Below are 24,631 nucleotides of genomic sequence, written 5' to 3'. Positions count from 1 at the left end.
TCAGGGTACCAGCGGTGGCTGAGGGGTTCCTGCAGCTGGTGATCGATGAGGACAAGAACGGGGCAGTGATGGTGGTGAAAGAGGAAGGCTGCAGCTACGTGGATCTTCCAAAGGAATTCATGCTTGATCTAAAGGCCCATATTCCCTGTACTGAGCCTAAGCCCCCTTCCCAGTAAACCTTGTCACAGTAGACCCCTGTCCCAGTAAACCCTGTTCCACTAAACCCTGTCACAGTAGACCTTTTTCCCAGTAGACCCCTGTCCCAGTAAACTCCCGTTCCAGTAAACCATGTCCAAGTAACTCCATATCCCAGTAAACCCATGTGACATTGATAACTTGATCATTTCTTTACATAATAATAATAAGGGAGTCATTTAATAGCTTGCCATTAATGTTAAAAAAAACATTGCTGCATCTGTATACCTGTATAAATAAGACAAATAAACTGCCATCCCTGCAATGTGGAGAATAGGCTAAATTGTCATGGCTGTACTTCAGAACATTCAGCACCTGAACCAAAGGTGCATAAGAATACACGGAGGACACAGTAAAGTCCCGACACCGGACATAGTAATCAGAGTACATTTGAAACTGTCAGACCCCTTCACAGTGGTTGGGTAATTTTCATGCGGGTATTTAGTGTATTAAATAACCACATGAGCACTTGGTTGGGAGACCACCTGGAAAAAAGAAGTTGCTGCTGGAGGTAGTGTTGGTGGGCCAGTAGGGGTGATCTTCCCTCAGGTCAAATAAACCCCAGTGCAGTGATGGGGACACTGTGCTGTAGGAGACGCCGTCTTTCGGATGAGTCGTTAAACTGAGGCCCTGACTCACTGGGGTCATTAAATATCCCATGGCACTCTTTGCATGAGTAGAGTGTTCCTCTGTGTCCTGGCTAAATTCTCAACCTGGCGGTTACAACTTGCCACCTAATCATCCCTTGATTTAAGTGGCGAGAATCTTTCTCTCTGAGCGTTCTGGTGCAAAATGGCTGCCATTGCATCACAGAGGTGGGTGTGACGCATTGGTGGTGGTTGAGGTGAGTTTCCCCCTCATCACTCTTAATGCACTAGAAAAGTACTATAAAAATGCAATGATCTATCTGTCTATACTGAAGTACGGCAACTATATGTCCACATGTACAGTGATGTGAAAAAGTGCCCCCTTCCTTATTATTATTTTTTTTTTTTTTTTTGCATGTTTGTCACACTTAAATGTTTCAGATCAAACTAATTTAAATATTAGTCAAAGACAACGCAAGTAAACACAAAATGCAGTTTTTAAATTAAGGTTTTTATTATTATGGGAGAAAAAAAAATCCAAACTACATGGCCCTGTGTGAAAAAGTGATTGCCCCCTAAATCTAATAACTGGTTGGGCCACCCTTGGCAGCAACAACTGCAATCAAGCGTTTGCGATAACTTGCAATGAGTCTCTTACAGCGTTGTGGAGGAATTTTGGCCCACTCATCTTTGCAGGATTGTTGTAATTCAGCCACATTGGAGGGTTTGCGAGCATGAACCGCCTTTTTAAGGTCATGCCACAGCATCGCAATATGATTCAGGTCAGGACTTTGACTAGGCCACTCCAAAGTCTTCATTTTGTTTTTCTTTAGCCATTCAGAGGTGGACTTGCTGGTGTGTTTTGGATCATTGTCCTGCTGCAGAACCCAAGTTCGTTTCAGCTTGAGGTCACGAACCGATGGCCGGACATTCTCCTTCAGGATTTTTTGGTAGACAGCTGAATTCATAGTTCCATTTATCACAGCAAGCCCCAGACCATCACACTACCACCACCATATTTTACTGTTGGTATGATGTTCTTTTTCTGAAATGCGGCGTTACTGTGGGACACACACCTTCCAAAAAGTTCAACTTTTGTCTCGTCAGACCACAGAGTATTTTCCCAAAAGTCTTGGGGAACATCAAGATGTTTTCTGGCAAAATTGAGACGAGCCTTAATGTTCGTTTTGCTCAGCAGTGGTTTTCGTCTTGGAACTCTGCCATGCAGGACATTTTTGCCCAGTCTCTTTCTTATGGTGGAGTCATGAACACTGACCTTAACTGAGGCAAGTGAGGCCTGCAGTTCTTTGGATGTTGTTGTGGGGTCTTTTGTGACCTCTTGGATGAGTCGTCGCTGTGCTCTTGGGGTAATTTTGGTCGGCCGGCCACTCCTGGGAAGATTCACCACTGTTCCATGTTTTTGCCATTTGTGGATAATGGCTCTCACTGTGGTTCGCTGGAGTCCCAAAGCTTTAGAAATGGCTTTATAACCTTTTCCAGACTGATAGATCTCAATTACTTTCTTTCTCATTTGTTCCTGAATTTCTTTAGATCTCGGCATGATGTCTAGCTTTTGAGGATCATTTGGTCTACTTCACTTTGTCAGGCAGATCCTATTTAAGTGATTTCTTGATTGAGAACAGGTGTGGCAGTAATCAGGCCTGGGTGTGGCTAGAGAAATTGAACTCAGGTTTGATAAACCACTGTTATGTTTTAACAGGGGGGCAATCACTTTTTCACACAGGGCCCTGTAGGTTTGGATTTTTTTTTTCTCCCTTAATAATAAAAACCTTCATTTAAAAACTGCATTTTGTGTTCACTTGTGTTGTCTTTGACTAATATTTAAATTTGTTTGATGATCTGAAACATGACAAACATGCAAAAAAAAAAAAAAAAAAAAAATCAGGAAGGGGGCAAACACTTTTTCACACCACTGTATAATCAACCACAGCCATGCCATTATGCTGGGGTGCAGTATCAACATTGTTTTAAAACATTGTAGAACATCAAAGAAAAAAATATTTTTTCATGAAGATCAACCTGACTAAGATGATGTTCATATTGTGTGACTGCAATGTGATTGGTGTATATCTTGAATACCATATTGGAATCATTTTTGTGAACAAATTATTTTGCCACCTGTAGCAATTTATTATTGCATCTTTTTATGCATGTGAGCACCGGACATGTGTAACAGAGGTAATCAGGTTTGTAATCGTAATGACAGGCAATAGTCCAAGTATGTACATCTGCAGAAGAATGATCGAGTTAATCAGACGCTATTCTTTCCAGTCAATAATCACTGGTGCTCTGTCAGCACTGGACTGAATGGTCAGAACACATTACAATCTGGCTATGGACCGAAGCAAACAGGCGAGTATAAATGCACAGACACATTAACTGAAATGACAAACAGGTGTGAGTGCCGGGAAACCGGTAACAGGTGAAATGAATGAATGAATGAACAGACAAGGCAAACAAGTACAAGAGACATGAAACAAGGCGGGAAACAAAAAAAATATAAAAAACGCTAAGACTGGGCACAGTTGTTTTTCTTGACTTGTTCTTGAAATTCAAAATGGGGGCAAATCTAATGGTGCAGTTTTCAGAAAAACCATTTTGACAGATTTTTTTTTGTTCAAAAGGTAAGGCCTGTTTGTTGTAGTGTTTGTAATTTGTTTTGGTCAATTAGTTTAGAGAAGAAGGCAGATCTAGCAGGTGTAAGAGATTGCTTCTACTGAGGGAACTCCTTCTGGCTGTTTTCCATCATCCTCCAAGAGGGCCTACATCACCCCGCTGCAAAAAAAAAAGCCTACCCTGGATCCCTCACTTCCCTCCACCAGCTGCCGGTCAAAGCTGAGAACATTCTGCAGCTTCAGCCAAGTTCTCATTTCCAAAATCAACCGATTCATTGTGCTCACTTGCTTCACCCACCAATTCAGTTTCACCAGAGACACAGTCAAACTTATGCTTTCTGCTCACATGCAAAGTAAACAGAGAAGATTTGAACTCTGAATCACAAGCACTGAAAGGACAAGCTACCAAATCCCCACAACTGATATGCAATTTCAAATGCACACACAGGCTACTGAAATCTGCACATACAACAGGGCATCTTTCCACATGAGTGAATCAACATGTGTGTGCCTAACTGGCTTGGGTGCTGAATGTTTTTTATACTTCTGAGTCTTCAGTTGAGAGGGACATTGCGCGACACCACAGGGGAAACGAAAGTTGGCGCGGTTCAGGTGCATTTTTGTATGTTTCACTTAGTTAGGGAGGGTGTCTAAAGATGACGCTGTATCTGCACTTAAATGCCATGTCATGTAAACTCCACAATAAATGATTTTGCGGTGTTCCGGTCGGTAGCTTTTACCCTCCGTACCTCTCCTCCTCCTCGTTAATGTAGCCTACCTGGATCCCTCCATCATCCAGAACTACCGCCTGGTATCTCTTCCTTTTCTATCGAAAACAATTGAAGCAAGCTGCTTCTCATCAACTTTCTTCTTTCCTTTTCCAAACACTCCCATGTCACCCCCCTGCTCACTTCCCTCCACCAGCTGCCTGTCATGGCTCAAGTTCAAACATTGGCGTTAGCCTTCCAAGCACTTAAGGGGTCAGCGTATACAAAAGATCATCAGACCCTACACGCTTGCCAGACCTCTTCGTTCAGCCTCCACAGGACGTCTGGCCACCTCCCCCTCTCCGGACTTCCACCTCACGCTCACGACTACTGTCTGTTCTGGCTCCACGGTGGTGGAACGAACTCCCCGTGGAGGTCAGAACAGCAGAATCTCTCCCCACCTTCAAGCACAAGCTGAAGACACACCTCTTCAAGCAGCACCTCTCCCCGTCCCTCCCTACCTCCCTGTGAACCTTAATTGTTGTCTTTACCTGTGTTACTTGTCATAAGGATGATACCTTTGCTAGTTTGGTTTGGCTAGGTAAGCAGTTTATTCATTTATTTGCGTGTATTACAATAAACGTGGCTCTCACCAGAGAACACGGCCACCCCGGCTGCCCTTTCCTCTGCCTTCTCTTTTTCCCACACACCCAGATCCTCTGGCAGAGGAGGTGGCACAGGTCTCCTAATCTCATCCTCATGGAGATCTAGTGTCTTCTCCTCATCCCTCTCCTTCTCCTCTTTTGAATTTCATGCGGTTTCTGTTACTCTGCCGTGCAAACTGTTTGTTATTGTTGTTTATCGCCCCCCGGGTCCTCTGGGAAACTTTTTGGATGAGATGGACATCCTCCTCAGCTCCTCACCTGTCAATGACACCCCCCTGATCCTCCTGGGTGACTTCAACCTCAACTCAGAGTCCACCCAGTCTACCTTTCTCTCCCTCCTCTCTTCTTTTGACCTTACCCTCACTCTTTCCCCTCCCACAAAGCAGGCAACCTTCTTGACCTCATCTTCACAAGGAGCTGCACAACAACCAACCTCTCTGTAACACCACTCCATATATCTGACCACTCCTTCATCTCTTTCTCTCTTCCACTCTCCTCTAACACCCATCCATCTCTCCCACCATCCACTGTCACCTGTCGACGGAACCTACGCCACCTGTCTTCCTCCACCCTCTCATCTACAATCCTCTCCTCCCTACCATCTGCGGAGTCTTTCTCTCGACTGTCTCCCGATGATGCGGCTACAACTCTCATGTCCTCCCTCTCATCTTCCTTTGACTCTCTGTGTCCCCTCACCACCAAACTAGCTCGGGCCTCCCCCCCCAGTCCTTGGCTTTCTGATGCTCTACGAGCTGTCCGAACCGAACTGCGGGCGGCGGAGAGAAAATGGAAAAGGTCCTGTCTCCCCAGTGATATGGCTTCCTTCCATGCCCTCTTATCATCTTTCCATTCCTCTGTCTCTCTAGCTAAATCTTCCTTCTTTCACTCGAAAATTAACGCGGCCGCCTCTAATCCCCGCAAACTGTTTTCAACCTTCTCCTCTCTTCTGGCCCCCCCTCCCCCCCCACCCCCCTCATCACTCACACCTGATGACTTTGTCTCCTTCTTTGAAAAGAAGGTCGATGCTATTCGCAATTCCTTCTCCCAACCCTCCACCCCTGCTGACCCTCCTACCCTCCCCAACTCCCTAACCTCCTTTTCTCCCCTCTCTGACGCCGACACACTGAAACTCCTTACTTCCCACCGCCCAACCACCTGTCCTCTTGACCCCATCCCCTCTCCCCTCCTACAGTCTATATCTGAGGACATTCTCCCTTTTCTCTCCTCTCTAATCAACACCTCCCTCTCTTCCGGCACCATGCCATTCCCTGAAGAGGGCCAGAGTCACTCCCCTCCTCAAAAAACCTACTCTTGATCCCTCTGCCCTGAACAACTACCGGCCTGTCTCTCTTCTTCCCTTTCTCGCTAAAACCCTGGAACGGGCGGTCTGCTCCCAACTGTCCACTTATCTTCTCCACAACAATCTCCATGACCCCAACCAGTCTGGCTTCAAGAGTGGCCACTCCACTGAAACCGCCCTGCTCGCGGTCACTGAGGCACTCCACTCTGCTAAAGCAAAATCCCTCTCCTCTGTCCTCATCTTCCTTGACCTGTCAGCCGCCTTCGATACAGTCAACCATGAGATTCTGCTCTCATCGCTGTCTGGGATGGGTGTCACAGGTTCTGCACTCGCTTGGTTTTCCTCCTACCTCTCTGGTCGCTCCTACCAGGTGACTTGGAGGGGCGCAGTCTCCGACCCTCAACCCCTACGAACTGGAGTCCCGCAGGGCTCGGTTCTTGGGCCTCTCCTCTTCTCGCCATACACCATGTCTCTTGGTTCTGTTATCTCTTCCCACGGCTTCTCTTATCACTCCTACGCTGATGACACCCAACTCTTCATTTCCTTCCCCCCTGACACCCAAATCACCACACAGATCTCTGCCTGCTTGGCTGAAATCTCTGCGTGGATGACTTCCCATCACCTGAAGCTCAACCTTGCCAAAACTGAGCTTCTCTACATCCCTGCCAAGTCCTCTCCGTCAATTGACCTCTTACTGACTGTGGAGGACTTTGTAGTTTCCTCCTCCCGTATGGCAAAGAATCTTGGGGTGACTCTTGATAACTGCCTCACCCTGGCTCCACAAGTATCCTCCACTGCCAGAACCTGCAGGTTCTTTCTGTATAATATACGCCGTATCCGTCATCTCCTGACTGAGAAAGCCACCCAGCTCCTAGTCCAGGCGCTCGTCATTTCCCGCCTGGATTACTGCAACTCCCTCCTAGCCGGTCTCCCAGCGTGCGCCATCAAGCCCCTCCAGCTGGTCCAGAATGCTGCAGCCCGCTTGATCACCAGTCAGCCCAGGTCGGCTCATGTCACCCCGCTTCTCATTGGCCTCCACTGGCTTCCTATTGCCGCACGCATCCGATTCAAGGCCCTAGTGTTGGCATTTCAGGCTGCTAAGGGGACTGCCCCACATTACATACAATCCCTGATCACTCCCTACTCCCCAGCTAGACCACTCCGGTCTGCCAGCTCTGGTCGCCTTACGGTTCCCTCTCTACGGGCACCTGGCGGTCGAGCTGCACGTTCACGCCTGTTTTCCGTTCTGGTCCCTCAGTGGTGGAATGACTTGCCTACCACTGTCAGGACAGCAGAATCCCTCCCCCTATTTCGACGCAGACTCAAAACACACCTCTTCAAACTCTACCTTAGTCCTCCCTCCTGACTTACCCCGCCCCCCCCTTCTGATACCCCTATCCCTGTCTAACCCCCCCCCCAAAAAAAAAAAAAAAAAAAATGGCACTTATGATGACGACTATATGTTTAGAACAGCAGTCCAGGTGTATTTTCCTAGTTCTGGTTGTGATGCTTTGACTTGTGGTAGAACCTATGCACTTGTAAGTCGCTTTGGATTAAAAGCGTCTGCCAAATGACTAAAATGTAAATGTAAATGTAAAATGTAACTTTTTTTTTTAATCCAATGATCAGATAGGCCCTAGTCCTTATCTTTGTTGCACAGGTAGGAGTTGAAATTGTACTTCTCTCGAGGGTCATTCAGCGCACTTATCTCTGGTATGGGTATGCACTTTACACTTTGTTGTACGTCGCTCTGCATAAGAGCGTCTGTCTGCAAGACGAAATACTTCAAGTTCAGTTCCCCGCCATTTTCGCAATGCCTCTTCTGTAATGGCTAACTACACTGCCTGGGTCAATACAGTTATTGATTCAATTTTTATTTGTTAATGTTTGTTAAAGTAACTGGTGAGGTCACTGTCCTTATACGAACTGATTCATAAGGAAATCTTCGTATGGCTGCATTTTGTGGAATTTCTGGCTAGCCGGAGCGAGCCGATTAGAACGTCAGATCCGGTAATGTCTTATAAAACTTCACTTATAACTCTGGACAAAAGATAACTCTTTCTAGATAACGGTAAGCGCATTCTGCAATTCATAAAATTCCCATCAAATTTAGTTTGAAGTTGATTAATAGCTTAAGTACAAAAAGTGTTATCGTTCGCAGGGAGATATTGTTCCATGGGCCAACGTAATATTATTTTTTGACGGAACATGGTAAATGGTTGGCATTTATATAGCACCTTTATCCAAAGCGCTGTACAGTTGATGCTTAATTTCTGTAGTAAAACGCTGAACTGATTTCTTTCTCTTTCTCCAGTTATGGCTTTAAGTGGTAAGGTAGCTCTCGTAACAGGTGCCGGGCAAGGTTTAGGGAAAGGCTTTTCTGACATTCTTCTGAAAAATGGAGCAAAGGTAAGTATTCAAAATGTTTCTTCACGTTCTAAAGGATCGAATTGTTTTGCATAATGTCCGTCTTCTACGGTGTTTGTAACAATATATCTGTGTATTTAGGTAGCACTGTTGGATATAAATGAAACGGTTGGGAAAAGCGCCAAAGCGGATTTTGATAAAGAGTACGGAGAAGACCGCACCATTTTCTTGACATGCGATGTGACCTCAGACGAACAACTCAAAGGTATGCTATGTTTTATTATCGATATTTTACACGGAGTTATTATTATTTTTTACAATCTGGAGATAACGGAACTAAACTGGTAAAGTCGGGTGGCGTGGAAAGTGATGCGATTTTAACAAAAGCATAAGCGGTGCAGAATAAGGGAAAACACATCAGAGTCCAGAGAACAAGCTTGGGAGGACTGCAGGTTCACGTGACCTCATGTCCACCGTGTTTACCGTTATGTACAGTCTTGTACCTTTGCCCTTTTTTTCTAAAGATCCCCCCCCCCCCGTTTGATAATACCATGAGTAATCTGGTCGCCGGATGGTTCGGTTCATGGCTTAGACTTTATTAGTACTTATTGTGGCACAGCGCATGCGCATCATGACTTATTTCGAACAAACAAACATGAGTTAAATAAGCAAATTTCTGTCTTCCATCAGTGAAGACTTGCGAACCATTCACCAGCTCGAGTCACATTCATGAATATCATTCATCTTACTATTTTAGCTTAATAAGTACACTGCAAGCCAATTTAAATCGAATGACATCTGGATTAGGGCTGAACGATTATTTCACACCGAAATCGCGAATTTGTTACAGTTACAGTTTTGCATTCGGAGGAAAAGTGAAGTTAGTAACCAAACGACAGGAATGATGGAAAATAGAACAAACGTATGCCGTTGCTTTACACTGGTAAATGAGTGAACTGCACATATAATATCATAACATTTAAATGACGTTGCATGGTTTGCATAAGAACGCCACAACTCAGTTTGACAGGCGAGGGCAGGCAAGGGCAAGGTGGATAGTGATCAACAAAGGCCGCGTGGCGTGTCTCAAAGTGCCTATTGAGAGGTGTGACTTCTATACATAAAATTAGCGTTTTTAATAGTGCTACTAAACGTTATTAAAATCTTTTATAACCATTTGTGTTAGGCGATCTTTGGCTACGTTTAAAAGTCGGCCATTAGTAGCTATACTGATGTTGTGTCGGTTTTGATTTTGAGTGAACTTAGGGACATGGGAAATGTGTTCCTCCTAATGTGTTACTCCTAAAGTAAGTAAATAAAACGTAGTTGTTGCTAAAATAAATAAATAAATAAATAAATAAATAAATAAAAAATCGTAAAGAAGGAGATACCAGAAATACCACAGATACCAGAAAATAAAGCCAAATGTAAATTTTGCCACACCCAGCTCACATGATCCAACAGCACACAAATGATGCAATATAATTAATAAATAAATAAACAGTCACAGTGACAGATTGATGTGTAGCAGCTACGCTATGATACTATACGCTACTATATAATTATTTTTTATGTTAGGCACTGTGACTACAAAAGGGAAGGGACTTTTAAAAAAGCAAATCGCAATTTGCTCTGAAATATTGCAATTACATTATTTCCCCAAATCGTTCAGCCCTAACTGACTAAAATGGCAAATTGAGATGGGACTGCATGTAGGAAAAACGAACAGTAAATACAGAGTACCCGGAGAACATGCAAACTCCACGCAGAGGAACTGTTATACATTATATAGGTTATACGTATGTATTTTCTTTTTGACAAACATTAATACAGATCATTGTTCATTGTATCTCCCCCACCCCTCTTGAAAATGTAGGCGATTTGAAGATTGCTATAATCCATATCCCTGAAATGCACTGTTTCTGTATTGAACTGAACTGAAAATTACCCTCAATAAACAGGAACCTTGGTTGTGTCTATGCTTCGTTTGTGGTGACATTCCTTTTGCCATCAGATGCATTCCAGAAAACCATCGAGAGGTTTGGCCGAATCAACATAATGAGCAACAATGCAGGGATTGTGGACGAGACTAACTGGGAGAAAATGGTGGCAATAAATCTGGTAAGATACCTTTCAATAACTTTTTTAAATGAAGAGGAGAGATATTTGTCTGTACTTGGGGAAATTAATTGTCCCCAGGACAAGTATCGATTACAATCAAGAAAAAGACTAAAAAGATTATCTAGACAAAATATTGCCAGCAGCTATACCATCATGCACCCCACTCCTGTAGCTAAGCAGGTGTGGGCTTGGTTAGTAAATGGTTGAAGCTAAGCAGGTGTGTGCTTGGTTAGTGAATGGCTGAAGCTAAGCAGGTGTGGGCTTGGTTAGTAAATGGCTGAAGCTAAGCAGGTGTGTGCTTGGTTAGTGAATGGCTGAAGCTAAGCAGGTGTGTGCTTGGTTAGTGAATGGCTGAAGCTAAGCAGGTGTGGGCTTGGTTAGTAAATGGCTGAAGCTAAGCAGGTGTGGGCTTGGTTAGTAAATGGCTGAAGCTAAGCAGGTGTGGGCTTGGTTAGTACATGGCTGAAGCTAAGCAGGTGTGCTCTTGGTTAGGTCATGGTTGGGAGACTTGAAGTTGCTGCTGGAAGTGGTGTTGGTGGGCCTGTAAGGTGTGATCGTCTCTCTGGTTAAATTTCCCCCAGTGCAGTGATGGGGACACTGTGTGGTAGGAGGCGCCATCTTTCAGGTGAGATGCTAAACCGAGCTCCTGACTCACTGTGGACATTAAGAATAGCATGACACTCTTCACAAAGAGTTGGGAGTTCCCCGGTGTCCTGGGTAAATTCCCCAACCCAGGCTCCTTCTACCTGGCACCTAATCATCCCGATTCAATTGGCAGAAACATTGTTCTCTCCCTCAACACCTCAGCTGTGTGGAGCATTCTGCCGCAAAATGGCAGCCAGGTGGGTGCTTCACATTGGTAGTGGTTGAGAATGAGTTTCCCCCTCATCACTGTAAATGCTCTAGAAAAGCACTATATAACTGCAATGATTTATCTACTTACTGCAATTATATTTAATGGTCTGCATTTGAGCCTTTATCCAAAGCACTTTACAATTGATGCTTCTCATTCACCCATTCATACACACACTCACACACCAACGGCGATTGGCTGCCATGCAAGGCACCAAACAACTCTTTGGGAGCAATTGGGGGTTAGGCGTCTTGCTCAGGGGCCAAGATCAGCACAGCCGTTGGGCCCTTGAGAAAGGCCCTCAACCCCACATTGCTCCCCAGGTGCAAATTACCCACAGGTTTCAATAAAGTATATCTTTTTCACCTTCTATGACCGTCAAGTAAGTTGCAAGTATTAACCTCCCTGACGCATGTCCGCTGAAGTGTGAATGTAATCTGGTGTTGTGTGTTGGTGATTAATCTTCCATGTCTTTTGACAGAATGCAGTGATTCGGGGCACCTATCTGGCACTTCAGCACATGAAGAAGGACACTGGAGGAGAAGGAGGGGTCATAGTCAATACAGCTTCCATGGCAGGTAGTTTGACAGCTTCTATGAGCATTGATCTGTCCTGGGAACATCTATCTTTTCCCTCTGTTTGTATTTGAACGTTTTAACGGCGTCAGACATTAGTTTCGTTCTCCCAGGACATCCTGTAAGTTCTGCTTTTAGTTTTCTTTCAAAGCATGTAGGCTTGAAATAACAATTTCGGCCTGTATTGTAGTGGTTAAGGTACATGACTGGGCCCTGCAAGGTCGGTGGTTCGATCCCCGGTGTAGCCACAATAAGATCCCCACACCTGTTGGACCCTTGAGCAAGGCCCTTAACCCTGCATTGCTCCAGGGGAGGATTGTCTCCTGCTCAGTCTAATCAAATGTACATCGCTCTGGATAAGAGCGTCTGCCAAATGCCATTAAAGTAATGGAACAAAGAACTGAGTTCCAGCCGAATGGGAAAGCTCTTCCAGTGTGACCTGTCCCTAGGTCTAGCCACTTTTCCGCTGTCACTGGCTTTGGGACACAGACATACTTTTTCTCCTCGTTGTTCCGCTTATTATTATGACAAGAATTCGCCATTTTGCACTGAACTGTCCTGCCAATACCGATGATAAAATAAGTGGCCCCTCTGGCTCCATGGCAACGACTTGACTTCACAATGACCCTGACCTTCGTCAAGTACCAAGGGGGGGACCAACGTAGTTAGATTAAATTAATTAAATATGCCGTTATGCGTGACTTATTTCGTTTATCTAGGCACATGCTCAGGTACAGATACCTTTGTCTCAGTTCAAGTGTACACAACAAGTTGATGAATCACAAGAACACCCTTTATTCATCCACTGGCTTTGGGGCATTTGAGTACGCTGTCCTTGGGAAGACTAAATCACATTTACATTTTAATATTTTACGTTTTCGTCATTTGGCGGACGCTTTTAATCCAAAGTGCATAGGTTCTTCCACAGGTTAAATAAACATCAAATCCGTAACTAGCAAAACACGCATGAAGAGCTGTTCTAAATAAAAAGACAAAAGTCATTGTAAGTGCAAGATCATGCTTGTGCTAGATGACTGATATTGGCTGATCTTTGTCTGCACTCAACAGGCCTGAGTCCGTCCACACTCTTACCTGTATATGGGGCTGCCAAACATGCAGTAGTTGGGTTCAGCCGGTCTGTGGCAGTAAGTTCCGTCAGGAGAAACATGGACACCTCTAATCTGTTATGTAGTTCTGCCCTCCTATAGAGTACTACAGTTTGTATTCATAAAACCTGGAAGAGAGTTAGCAATTTTGAGCCATCAACTCTCTCTGCAGATTTCCATTTCTGCCATTTCTGTAAGGCCAGTGGTTAATATCCACTTAAGAGTTTCACATTTCTCATAACCTTGAATTTCAAAGCCGTTATGTGCTTTAAAAAAGTCAGTTGCTATCAAGTTGCTATACTGAAACCGCAAATTTTCACTTTGTGATTCAACAAAACATGCAATTTGACTAGGAGTGCCCTCAGCTTTGCATACCACTGTCTGTGTATCTGTAGCAAAACATTTACATTTGAATTATCTACATAAGGGACTGATGATTCCATGGTGTGTGTGTGTGTGTTACAGGACGCCTCGATGATGAGTGGGTATGGCGTGAGGATCAACACCCTCTGTCCCACTTTTGTCAAAACTCCCCTCCTTGAAGGACTGTCCGATGTGAAGAAACGCGGACAGTTTCTCCACCTCTCCTACCTCAGTGAGGACATAAGAGCGAAATTAGGGATAATCGAGTGAGTTCCTCTTCAGCTTCTGTCTGTTTTCACCAAACCGCTGGACCCAGATGTCCTCAGGTGTCCCCAAATCTCTCCAAATCCCTTTGCATATCTTTTTGTCTAGACACATGAATGATCAGAAAAGTTCACTTTTCTATTCAACCTGATCTGTTATACAAAATGTAAAGAAAATTAACCTTCACGTGTGTTTTGTTTGCAGGTATGAGAGTGTGTTTTATAGAGCATGTCCAAAGTGTTGAAAAAGCTCTCCAAAAAGGATTATGGACTCTAAAGAACATGCATCACATTTAAAAAGGAAATTTATTTCAAAATGTGGTAAACCAAAGCCGTGTTAGACAGTAAAATTATGGGTTTATCTATAGCAAGTCCAATGCAAATGCCCACTTGAGGTTTTATGTGAACGTAGCAATATTCAAAAAGTGTTCGTCACCTGAATATGACACATTATACCTTGTTGGAAAGAAAACCCTGTACAAGAAGATTTAAATAGATTGTTAAATTAATTATTTTAAATTAGTTCCGTATTGAAATGACCTAGCAATGCATTCATGCAACAAGAACAAGTAGTTCATAGTCCCTGCAAAAACATAGTTTTGTGGGGGTGTTGTGTGTTTTGAGGGTACCAGTGGTGGCTCTGTCTCTGTTAAAGGCGTGGGGGGTGTTGTGTGTTTTCAGGGTACCAGCGGTGGCTGAGGGGTTCCTGCAGCTGGTGATCGATGAGGACAAGAACGGGGCAGTGATGGTGGTGAAAGAGGAAGGCTGCAGCTACGTGGATTTTCCAAAGGAATTCATGCTTGATCTAAAGGCCCATATTCCCTGTACTGAGCCTAAGCCCCCTTCCCAGTAAACTCCTTATGAGTTTCATTGATTTTAATAGATGATTCAGTAGAACAACATTTTCACTAGATGTTTCTGCAAGAAAAGGACCTGCACTGAGGACATCAGCTGTGCATTGCATTTGGGGTGCCCAGTAGTGTAGTGGTTAAGGTACATGACTGGGATCGATCCCCAGTGTAGCTACAATAAGATCCGCACAGCTGTTGGGCCCTTGAGCAAGGCCCTTAACCCTGCATTGCTCCAGGGGAGGATCGTCTCCTGCTTAGTCTAATCAACTGTACGTTGTAGAAATATAAATGGCATTGCACATGAGAAACTACTGCATGATATTTCAGCATCACTTGTGTAGTGGAGAATTGGGAGACAACAGGGAACGAGCCCAAGGTTGCGCTGTTCATACATGGAAACAAAATCAGGGTCAGGTTAGAAAAAGAATGCCTCTTGTCCAATGGCCAAGTATTCATGTTTTTGTTTTTTTTAAAAGAATCATGTGCCAGCATAGTTACACTGAAACACGAAGCCATCAGACCTGTTCAGGCTTTCAGAAGTCTGTTCTTAATGTCACCCTATTGAAGGCAATATATCACACGAATAAATACCATCCATCCATCCATTATCTTAACCCGCTTATCCTGAACAGGGTCGCAGGGGGGCTGGAGCCTATCCCAGCATACATTGGGCGAAAGGCAGGAATACACCCTGGACAGGTCGCCAGTCCATCGCAGGGCACACACACCATTCACTCACACACTCATACCTACGGGCAATTTAGACTCTCCAATCAGCCTAACCTGCATGTCTTTGGACTGTGGGAGGAAACCGGAGTTCCCGGAGGAAACCCACGCAGGCACGGGGAGAACATGCAAACTCCACACAGAGAGGCCCCGGCCGACGGGGATTCGAACCCAGGACCTCCTTGCTGTGAGGCGGCAGTGCTACCCACTGCACCATCCGTGCCGCCCGAATAAATACCATGTCATCCTTTATGTTTTCAAAAATATCTTTCCCAGAATTTAGTGATAACACAATATAAATGTGTTTATGACCTTCAGAGAAACTAAAAGTCTTAACCTCCCTAATGCAAGAACCTGTCAGACTGGTTGAGGCTTTAGTCATCCAAGTGCAATTTCCACGTAGGATAATTCCTACAGTACTTGAAGGCAACATCTGTACGGCTTTGCCACTCCTATTGCTGACATCACATCACGCAGCGGTCTTATATGAAACCTCACTTATAACTCTGGACAAAATATAGCTATTTCTAACAGTAAGCGCATTTGGCAATTCATAAAATATTTAACAAATTTAGTTTGAGGTTGAGAAATAACCTAAATACAGAAAATCTGCGGTGTTATCGTTCGCACGGAGGTATTGTTCCATAGGCTTACTTTTTTTATTATTATTGACAAAGTGAGAAATATGTGATAATTATTAGTAAAGTTCTGAGGTAAAACGCTGAACTGATTTCTCCAGTTATGGCATTAAGTGATAAGGTAGCTCTTGTAACTGGTGCCGGGCAAGGTTTAGGGAAAGGCTTTTCTGACATTCTTCTGAAAAATGGAGCAAAGGTAAGCATGTTTCTTCACGTTCGAAAGGGTCGAATTGTTTTGCAGAATGTCCGTCTTCTATGGTGTTTGTAACAATCGATGTGTGTACTAAGGTGGCACTGTTGGATATAAATGAAACGGTTGGGAAAAGCGCCAAAGCGGATTTTGATAAAGAGTACGGAGAAGACCGTACCATTTTCTTGAAATGCGATGTGACCTCAGACGAACAACTCAAAGGTAGGCTATATTTTTATTATTGATATTTTACACGGACAGTTATACCAAAAAATAAACCCAAATGTAAATTTTGGCACACCCAGCTCTGATGATCCAACAGCACTTTTTGTTGTGTTTGCGACTGTAATGTCAAATGTAATCTGGCACACAGTCGATTGAGCTTTTTTCCGTTTCTTAAAAGGGAGGATAACTCAGATCCTACAGTCCTTTTACAGGGCGGCCTCAGGTGCTTGGCACAGGCAATGAGAGCTGACACAGAGAGGCCCGACATAAGTTTCAAAGTGTCAGAAACATACTGTATAAAGAATAGGTCAGAAACATGGGGGATTCTTGCTAACATTACATTAGCAAGAATCACATACATCATACAAATAAAATAAATTCGTTCGGTTTTCATTAATTCGTTTTATATTCCAACATTGACTTTACGTGTTCAGTGTTCAGACCTTGGTTAAATGACACAGAAAACACTGCCTGCTATTCACTTTCTCATCCACCCGGAACTAAATTCTTCACTGTTGTGACGACATATTACAAAAATCGCAATTAGATTATTTTCCCAAATCGTTCAGCCCTAATCTGGATAAAAGGACAAATGGAGATTGGACTGCACATACGAAAAACCAACAGTAAATACTGAGTGCAGGAGGGTTGGGTGTATGCTATTGTTTGTGGTGACATTCCTTTTGCCTATAGATGCATTCCAAAAAACCATCGAAAGGTTTGGCCGAATCGACATAATGAGCAACAACGCAGGGATCGTGGACGAGACTAATTGGGAGAAAACGGTGGCAGTAAATCTGGTAAGATATCTTTTAATAACTTTTTTAAATGAAGAATATTGGCAGTTGCAGTGGGTAGCACTGCCGCCTCACAGCAAGGAGGTCCTGGGTTCGAATCCCCGTCGGCCAGGGCCTCTCTGTGCGGAGTTTGCATGTTCTCCCCGTGTCTGCGTGCATGTTAGGCTGAGTGGAGAGTCTAAATTGCCCATAGGTATGAGTGTGTGAGTGAATGGTGTGTGTGCCCTGTGACTGGTGACCCGTCCAGGGTGTATTCCTGCCTTTCGCCCAATGTATGCTGGGATAGGCTCCAGCCCCCCTGCGACCCTGTTCAGGATAAGCGGGTTCAGATAATGGATGGATGGATATTGGCAGTTGCTGTTGGAGGGCCAGTAGGGGGCGATCTTCCCTCTGGTCAATTTATCCCCACTGCCCCAGCGCTGTGATGGGGACACTGTGCTGTAGGAGGCGCCATCTTTCAGGTCAGATGTTAAACTGAGGCCCTGACGCACTGTGGACATTAAGAACAGCATGACACTCTTCACAAAGAGTAGGGGTTCCCCGGTGTCCTGGCTGAATTGCCAACCCTGGCTCCTTCAACCAGGCACCTAATCATCCTGATTCAATTGGCAAAACATTGTTCTCTCCCGCTCCACCTCAGCTGGTATCACCAAACTTCACCAAACCTCACATTGGTAGTGGCTGAGGCGAGTTCCCCCACCTCATCACTGTAAGTGATCTGAGTGTCTAGAAAAGTGCTATCATAGTGCTATGGTAATGATCTATATACTCAATGCACCCATTTACACACACCAATGGCAATTGGCTGGCTGCCATGCAAGGCACCAAACAGCTTGTTGGGAGCAATTGGGGTTTAGGTGTCTTGCTCAGGGACACCTCGACACACCCAGGGCGGGATGGAACTGGCAACCCTCAGACTACCAGATGACAGCTCTTACCCCCTGAGCCAATGTCACCTCCATATAGTGAACAGAATCCAGTGATTGCACCATGTAAATGTATCTGGAACAGCCTGTAGCCTTGTGCAAACGGTACAGCAAGGTTGGAGGTTTAAACCCCAGTGTGGCCATAGTAAGATCAGCACAGCCGTTGGGCCCTTGAACAAGGCCCATAACCCCACATTACATTACATTACATTATTGGCATTTGGCAGACGCTCTTGTCCAGAGCGACGTACAGTTGATTAGACTAAGCAGGAGACAATCCTCCCCTGGAGCAATGCAGGGTTAAGGGCCTTGCTCAAGGGCCCAACAGCTGTGCGGATCTTATTGTGGCTACACTGGGATTAGAACCACCAACCTTGTGTGTCCCAGTCATTTACCTTAACCACTACGCTACAGGCCGCCCACATTGCTCCCCAGGTACAAATTACCCACAGGGTTCAATAAAGTACAGTGTCATTCAAAAGAATTGGAACAGCAAGGTCAATTCCTTTGTTTTTGCTATACACTGAAGACAATTAAGTCGCTCTTGGTTTTAGTCTTGGTCTTTGCCTGTGAAGCTTGCATTTGTGTTAGAAAAGATAAACTGACATGAAGACCAGAGAGCTGTCTTTGGGAGAAAAGCAAACAAATTTGAAGCTTAGAAAAGCGGGGAAATCAATCGGAGCCATTGCACAAACATTGGGGATAGCTTGTACAAGAACTTAAAATGTCCTGAAAAGAAAAAAAACGCTGGCATGCTGAGCAGCAGACATTAAACAGGGTGACCAAGGAAAACAACAGCAGTTGATGACAGAAACATTGTGAGAGCTGTGAAGAAAAACCCCCAAAACATCAGTCAGTGACATCACAAACAATCTCCACAGGGCAGTATACCACAAGATGCAAACTACTCATCAGTAGTAAGAACTGGAAGGCAAGATTACAATTTGCAAAGAAGTACAGAGATGAGCCACAAATGTTGTGGAACAAAGATGTATGGAATGAAACCAATATTATCTCTAACAAAGAGATGGAAAGGCCAAAGTGTGGAGAAAGAAAGGGTCTGCTAATGATCCAAAACATACAGGCTCATCTATGAAAGCACGGTGGAGGAAGTGTAATGGCTTGGGCCTGCATGGCTGCTTCTGGAGTGGGCTCACTAATCTTTATTGATCATGTTACTCATGATGCTAGCAGCAGGATGAATTCAGAAGTTGACAAAAACAGTCTGTCTGCCAACATATGGAGAAATACATCCAAACTAATTGGGAGGAACTTTATCATGCAGCAAGACAATGATGTGTGAATGTAATCTGGTGTTGTATGTTGGTGAGCAGTCTTCCATGTCTTTTGACAGAATGCAGTCATTCGGGGCACCTATCTGGCACTTCAGCACATGAAGAAGGACACTGGAGGAGAAGGAGGGGTCATAGTCAATACAGCTTCCATTGCAGGTAGTTTTACGGCTTTTTTGAGCATTGATCTGTCCTGGGAACATCTTGTATATTTTTCCCTTGTTGTATTTGAATGTTTTTAATGTTCTCAATCATTGCTTGACAGGAGATTCAAAATGGCCCGGGCTGTTTTTTTGCTTATATACTCCACTGTTTTTGCATTAGATTTAGCCGTGTCCGGTTTCAGCTGTCAACACTGTGACATCAAGTCATTGACAATTCAAACCAGACACTGCTAAATCTAATGGAAACACAGTGGAGTATATAAGCAAAATCATGCAGAGAATTAGCAGATTTTTTTTTGAGCTAGGCATCATTATCATTATCATAATTTTAGAAAATTCAACAGGTTATTTGTATGAACCACTGAAGAGGGATTGATCTACAATTAGTACGCTCAGGTGGAGAAAGTGACGATTCAGAAGATGACATTATGGGACTTCCAACACAATCGCTAGCTGGCAATGATCACATAAAACAGGCATCTGAAGTTTGGTGTTCTTGTGGCAACAAAAAACTGATCAAGAGTTTTTTTGCCGCAAAGAACATGAGAACCACTATAATTCTGTGGCTTAAACATATGATTGTTACCTTCTTCTTGTCCCAACTGGCAGCACGTTCATCAAGGCTTGTGTCAACTGTCTTCTCCTTTTGTCAACAAATATGTTTGGTGTGGTGTCAGACATTAGTTTTGTTCTCTCGGGACATCCTGTAAGTTCTGCGTTTAGGTTTCGTTCTAAGCATGTATAAATAACATTGAGTATGACTCATTATAATAGATGCCTTAACAAGTATAATGCTGTGGATTGTTGCCTTTGCTGGGTGAATTTCATTGTCTGCTTGTGCTAGATGACTGATATTGGCTGATCTGTGTCTGCACCCAACAGGCCTGGGTCCCGTCTTACTCTTGCCTGTATACGCGGCTACCAAACATGCAGTAGTTGGGTTCAGCCGGTCTGTGGCAGTAAGTTCCGTCATGAGAAAAATGGACACCTCTAATCTGTTATGTAGTTCTGCCCTCCTAGAGTACTAGAGTTTGTATTCATAAAAACTTGAAGAGAGATAGCAATTTTGAGCCATCGGTTCTCTCTGCAGATTTTTTCCCAGAGGGATTTTTCCCATAGACGTTTTGTTTAACGAAATGAGGTACATTTGTTAATATCATAACTGTGAATTTCAAAGCCGTTATTGGCTTTAAAATAGTCAGTTGTTATCAAGTTGCTATACTGAATTGCAACTTTTCACTTTGTGATTCAACAAAACATGCAATTTGACCAGGAGTGCCCTCACCTTTGCATACCACTGTCAGTGTATCTGTAGCAAAACATTTACATTTGAATTATCTACATAAGGGACTGATGATTCCATGGTGTGTGTGTGTGTGTTACAGGACGCCTCGATGATGAGTGGGTATGGCGTGAGGATCAACACCCTCTGTCCCACTTTTGTCAAAACTCCCCTCCTCGAATTCATGTCCAATGCGGGAACAGCCGGACAATTTTTCCACCTCTTCCACCTAGTCCAGGACATTCAAGCGCGAATAGGGATAATCGAGTGAGTTCCTCTCAAAGCTTCTGTCTGTTCTCACTAAACCATTCGCCGGTGGCACCATGACCATCATTTATCTGCTGCATAACCCCAAAAGTATTTCAGAGTGGTAGCTAAGTGTTTCTATTTAAGGGATTGGGGTATAGTGTATTCTTAGGGTACCAGTGGTGGCTATGTCTCTGTTTAAGGCGTGGGGGGTGTTGTGTGTTTTTAGGGTACCAGTGGTGGCTCTGTCTCTGTTTAAGGGGTGGGGGGTGTTGTGTGTTTTTAGGGTACCAGTGGTGGCTCTGTCTCTGTTTAAGGGGTGGGGGGGTGTTGTGTGTTTTTAGGGTACCAGTGGTGGCTCTGTCTCTGTTTAAGGGGTGGGGGGTGTTGTGTGTTTTTAGGGTACCAGTGGTGGCTCTGTCTCTGTTTAAGGGGGGGGGGGGTGTTGTGTGTTTTTAGGGTACCAGTGGTGGCTCTGTCTCTGTTTAAGGGGTGGGGGGTGTTGTGTGTTTTCAGGGTACCAGCGGTGGCTGAGGGGTTCCTGCAGCTGGTGATCGATGAGGACAAGAACGGGGCAGTGATGGTGGTGAAAGAGGAAGGCTGCAGCTACGTGGATCTTCCAAAGGAATTCATGCTTGATCTAAAGGCCCATATTCCCTGTACTGAGCCTAAGCCCCCTTCCCAGTAAATGGTAGTTATAGTTTAATGATAATGTGACATGTTCTCACATTCTGAGCACTTTGTTTTTCAGTGTTGATTGGCAAAGAAACATATGATGTGAAACTCCACCTATAACTATTCATGCCTTTAGCAGGAATGTGCATGGCAAAGAAGTTTGTTATGTTCCTCTTAAGAGTCTGTCTAACGAGTGTGTTCGGGAAACCCATGTACTGAGATGATTAAAAACCTAACATACTTGTTTATCCGAAGAGCCAACGTTATCGGGAAACCCACCCCTAAAGAGTTAACTGAAGGGAAGGCTATCTTCATTTAACTCTTCAGTTACTCTTGAGAATCCTCCTCACCTCACTCTCAGGAAACTTCACCCTGATTGTTCTTCTGAGATTTGAAATGTTTTCTACATATGGTGCCAGAAAATGGACATTAAACTCCTGATGTCTCTTTCCAGATATAATTCCACAGTTACAAATTCCCACAGACCTGCATGTTTTAAATATCCCATGACACCCTTCGCAAAGAGTAGGGTGTTCCCCAGTGTCCTGGCTAAATTCTCAAACTGGCTGTTTCAACTTGCCACCTAATCATCCCTTGATTTAAGTAGCGAGAATCTTTCTCTCTGAGCGTTCTGGTGCAAAATGGCTGCCATTGCATCACAGAGGTGGGTGTGACACATTGGTGGTGGTTGAGGTGAGTTTCCCCCTCATCACTCTTAAAGCACTAGAAAAGTACTATAAAAATGCAATGATCTATCTGTCTATACTGAAGTACGGCAACTGTATATCTACATATATTATCAACCAGAGCCATGCCATTATTCTGGGGTGCAGTACCAACATTGTTTTAATACATTGTAAATGATTGAACTGCTGTTGCTGCCTGAGCCCCGCAATGTCACCAACGGTGATTGGCTGCCATACAAGGCCCCAACCAGCTCATCAGGAACATTTGGGGGTTAGGTGTCTTGCTCATTGCATTGTAGAACATCAAAGAACATTTTTTTGCCTCATGAAGATCAACCTGGCTAAGAGGATGTTCATATTGTAGCTCCTGCAATGTCAGTGGTGTCTATTTTTTAAAACCATATTCTAATCATTTTTGTTCACAAATGATTCTGCTGTCTGTATGTATTTTGCATCTTTTTATGCATGTGGGCACCGGACATGTTATTCCTTGAACTGACTGCATGTTTATAAGAAATGCATGGATTTACAAAACTATGCAAGTACAATGTTCTTATATAGGTCCAACTTTCTCGTTAATTAAATAATTTTCATCTGCTTGTTGGGAAGCTGTTCCATTTTTCTTCTGTTTATGGTCATGTAGGATGTCAAGCAGAAAATGACTGACAATAATATACACGGCCACTAGGTGTGGCTGTTGAGTTAACACAACTATTTGATAAGAGCTTGAATCCCCCAGAATGCCGTCTTGAGTATAACCACCAAAGGTTGCGGTGAGATGTTCTTATGAGCACAAGCAATATCATTACTAGCAACTAGCTACTACTCTTTAAGCACAAAAACATACCGGACTGGTTTCAGTAGGTCTAGGTTGTGTCAAGCAGGTCATAATGACATACACACCTACACTGAGGACATCAGCTGTGCATTGCATTTGGGGCGCCCAGTTGCATAATGGTTAAGGTACAAGGTATAAGGCAGTAAAGGCCCGGACACACCAAACCGACGGTCGGACGTAGGTGGTGCCCTGTCGGCCGAGTCTTTCCGGTGTGTCCGTCGGCGTGTTTTGGAGGGCTCCGACGCCGATTCAACATGTTGAATCGGCGTCGGAGCCCCCGGAGCCGTCGATGAGAGAGAGCTCTCTGATTGGCTGTCCAGCTAGCGAATCAGTGCACGAGAAGAGAAACGGAAGCGACGAAAGCAAGCAAACGAGGAAGTCAAGAGGACACAGACAAAAAGCCAGTGCCATTCCAAAGTTACTATCACTACCAGACATAATTTTCGATTAGTATTACTAAATAGCGAGAGAACAAGGAAATTGCTGCAAACTTTGTTGTGAGCGAGACAATGGCTGCTTCTAGGTCCAACGCAATGCAAACGCATTTCCGGGTCTTCCGGTTTCCATTTTTTGAAAGACAAATACAGACTACCGCCACCTGCTGGTGTGGAGAGTTATTACCTCGGCCGTCGGCGGACCGTCGTTGCGGTGTGTTCGGCACAGCCAACATTAACGACGCGTATCGACGCGAGGCGATCTTTGTCGGCGCTCAGCGGCCGACCGTCGGTTTGGCGTGTCCGGGCCTTAAGAGCAGTCGTCTGGCAGTCGGAGGGTTGCCGGTTCGATCCCCCGCCTGGGCTGTGTCGAAGTGTCCCTGAGCAAGACACCTAACCCTCAAATGCTCCTGACGAGCTGGTTGGTGCCTTGCATGGCAGCCAATCGCCGTCAGTGTGTGAGTGTGTGTATGAATGGGTGAATGAGAAGCAGCAATTGTACAGTGCTTTGGATAAAGGCGCTATATAAATGCCAACCATTTACCATTTACATGACTGGGATCCCTGGTCTAGGCACAATAAGATCAGTGCAGCCGTTGGGCCCTTGAGCAAGGCCCTTAACCCTGCATTGGTCCAGGGGAGGATTGTCTCCTGCTTAGTCTAATCAACTGTACGTTGTAGAAATATAAATGGCATTGTACATGAGAAACTACTGTCTACTTGTCTAATAGCCAAGTATTCATGTTTTTTTTTATTTTAAAAGAATCATGTGCCAGCATAGCTACACTGAAACACGAAGCCATCAGACCTGTTCAGGCTTTCAGAAGTCTGTTCTTAATGTCACCCTATTGAAGGCAATACAGTTAGGTCTGGAAATATTTGGACAGTGACACAATTTTCATAATTTTGGCCCTGTACGCTAC

At 44.3% G+C, this 24,631-nt stretch overlaps 3 protein-coding genes across 4 annotated transcripts in view; all 3 read left to right on the top strand.

Annotated features, from left to right (window-relative positions):
- Positions 1-734, top strand: part of LOC133132648 (15-hydroxyprostaglandin dehydrogenase [NAD(+)]-like) — a 37,810-nt gene extending 37,076 nt beyond the window's left edge. Inside the window, exon 7 of the mRNA XM_061248238.1 lies at positions 5-734. Coding sequence (XP_061104222.1) covers positions 5-176 — 172 coding nt within the window. The 3' untranslated portion in view covers positions 177-734. The remainder of the gene's footprint in view (positions 1-4) is intronic.
- A 3,816-nt stretch (positions 735-4,550) lies between these two features.
- Positions 4,551-14,559, top strand: LOC133132653 (15-hydroxyprostaglandin dehydrogenase [NAD(+)]-like). Its single transcript, XM_061248246.1, has 7 exons — positions 4,551-4,726; positions 8,405-8,499; positions 8,599-8,722; positions 10,472-10,578; positions 11,913-12,009; positions 13,578-13,741; positions 14,420-14,559. Exons 2-6 carry the CDS (start codon positions 8,407-8,409, stop codon positions 13,652-13,654), a joined length of 498 nt encoding a protein of 165 aa, XP_061104230.1. The 5' UTR covers positions 4,551-4,726; positions 8,405-8,406; the 3' UTR covers positions 13,655-13,741; positions 14,420-14,559.
- A 1,451-nt stretch (positions 14,560-16,010) lies between these two features.
- LOC133132649 (15-hydroxyprostaglandin dehydrogenase [NAD(+)]-like) lies at positions 16,011-22,994 on the top strand. 2 transcript variants are annotated; one of them, XR_009709157.1, is made up of 8 exons: positions 16,011-16,149; positions 16,242-16,365; positions 17,062-17,168; positions 19,446-19,542; positions 20,430-20,506; positions 20,933-21,096; positions 21,592-21,814; positions 22,215-22,994. XR_009709157.1 is itself a non-coding variant. In XM_061248241.1 (7 exons), the coding sequence occupies exons 1-7, from the start codon at positions 16,057-16,059 to the stop codon at positions 21,761-21,763; spliced, it is 834 nt and encodes a 277-aa protein (XP_061104225.1). In that variant the 5' UTR covers positions 16,011-16,056; the 3' UTR covers positions 21,764-22,994. The 2 variants fall into 2 exon arrangements, 1 of the variants encoding a protein (XP_061104225.1); XM_061248241.1 differs by having other exon boundaries at positions 21,592-22,994.
- The last annotated feature ends 1,637 nt before the right edge of the window (positions 22,995-24,631 follow it).

This window comes from Conger conger, chromosome 7 (assembly GCF_963514075.1).
Source record: "Conger conger chromosome 7, fConCon1.1, whole genome shotgun sequence".
Classification (NCBI taxonomy): domain Eukaryota; kingdom Metazoa; phylum Chordata; class Actinopteri; order Anguilliformes; family Congridae; genus Conger; species Conger conger.
This window is presented reverse-complemented; position numbering and strand designations above follow the sequence as displayed.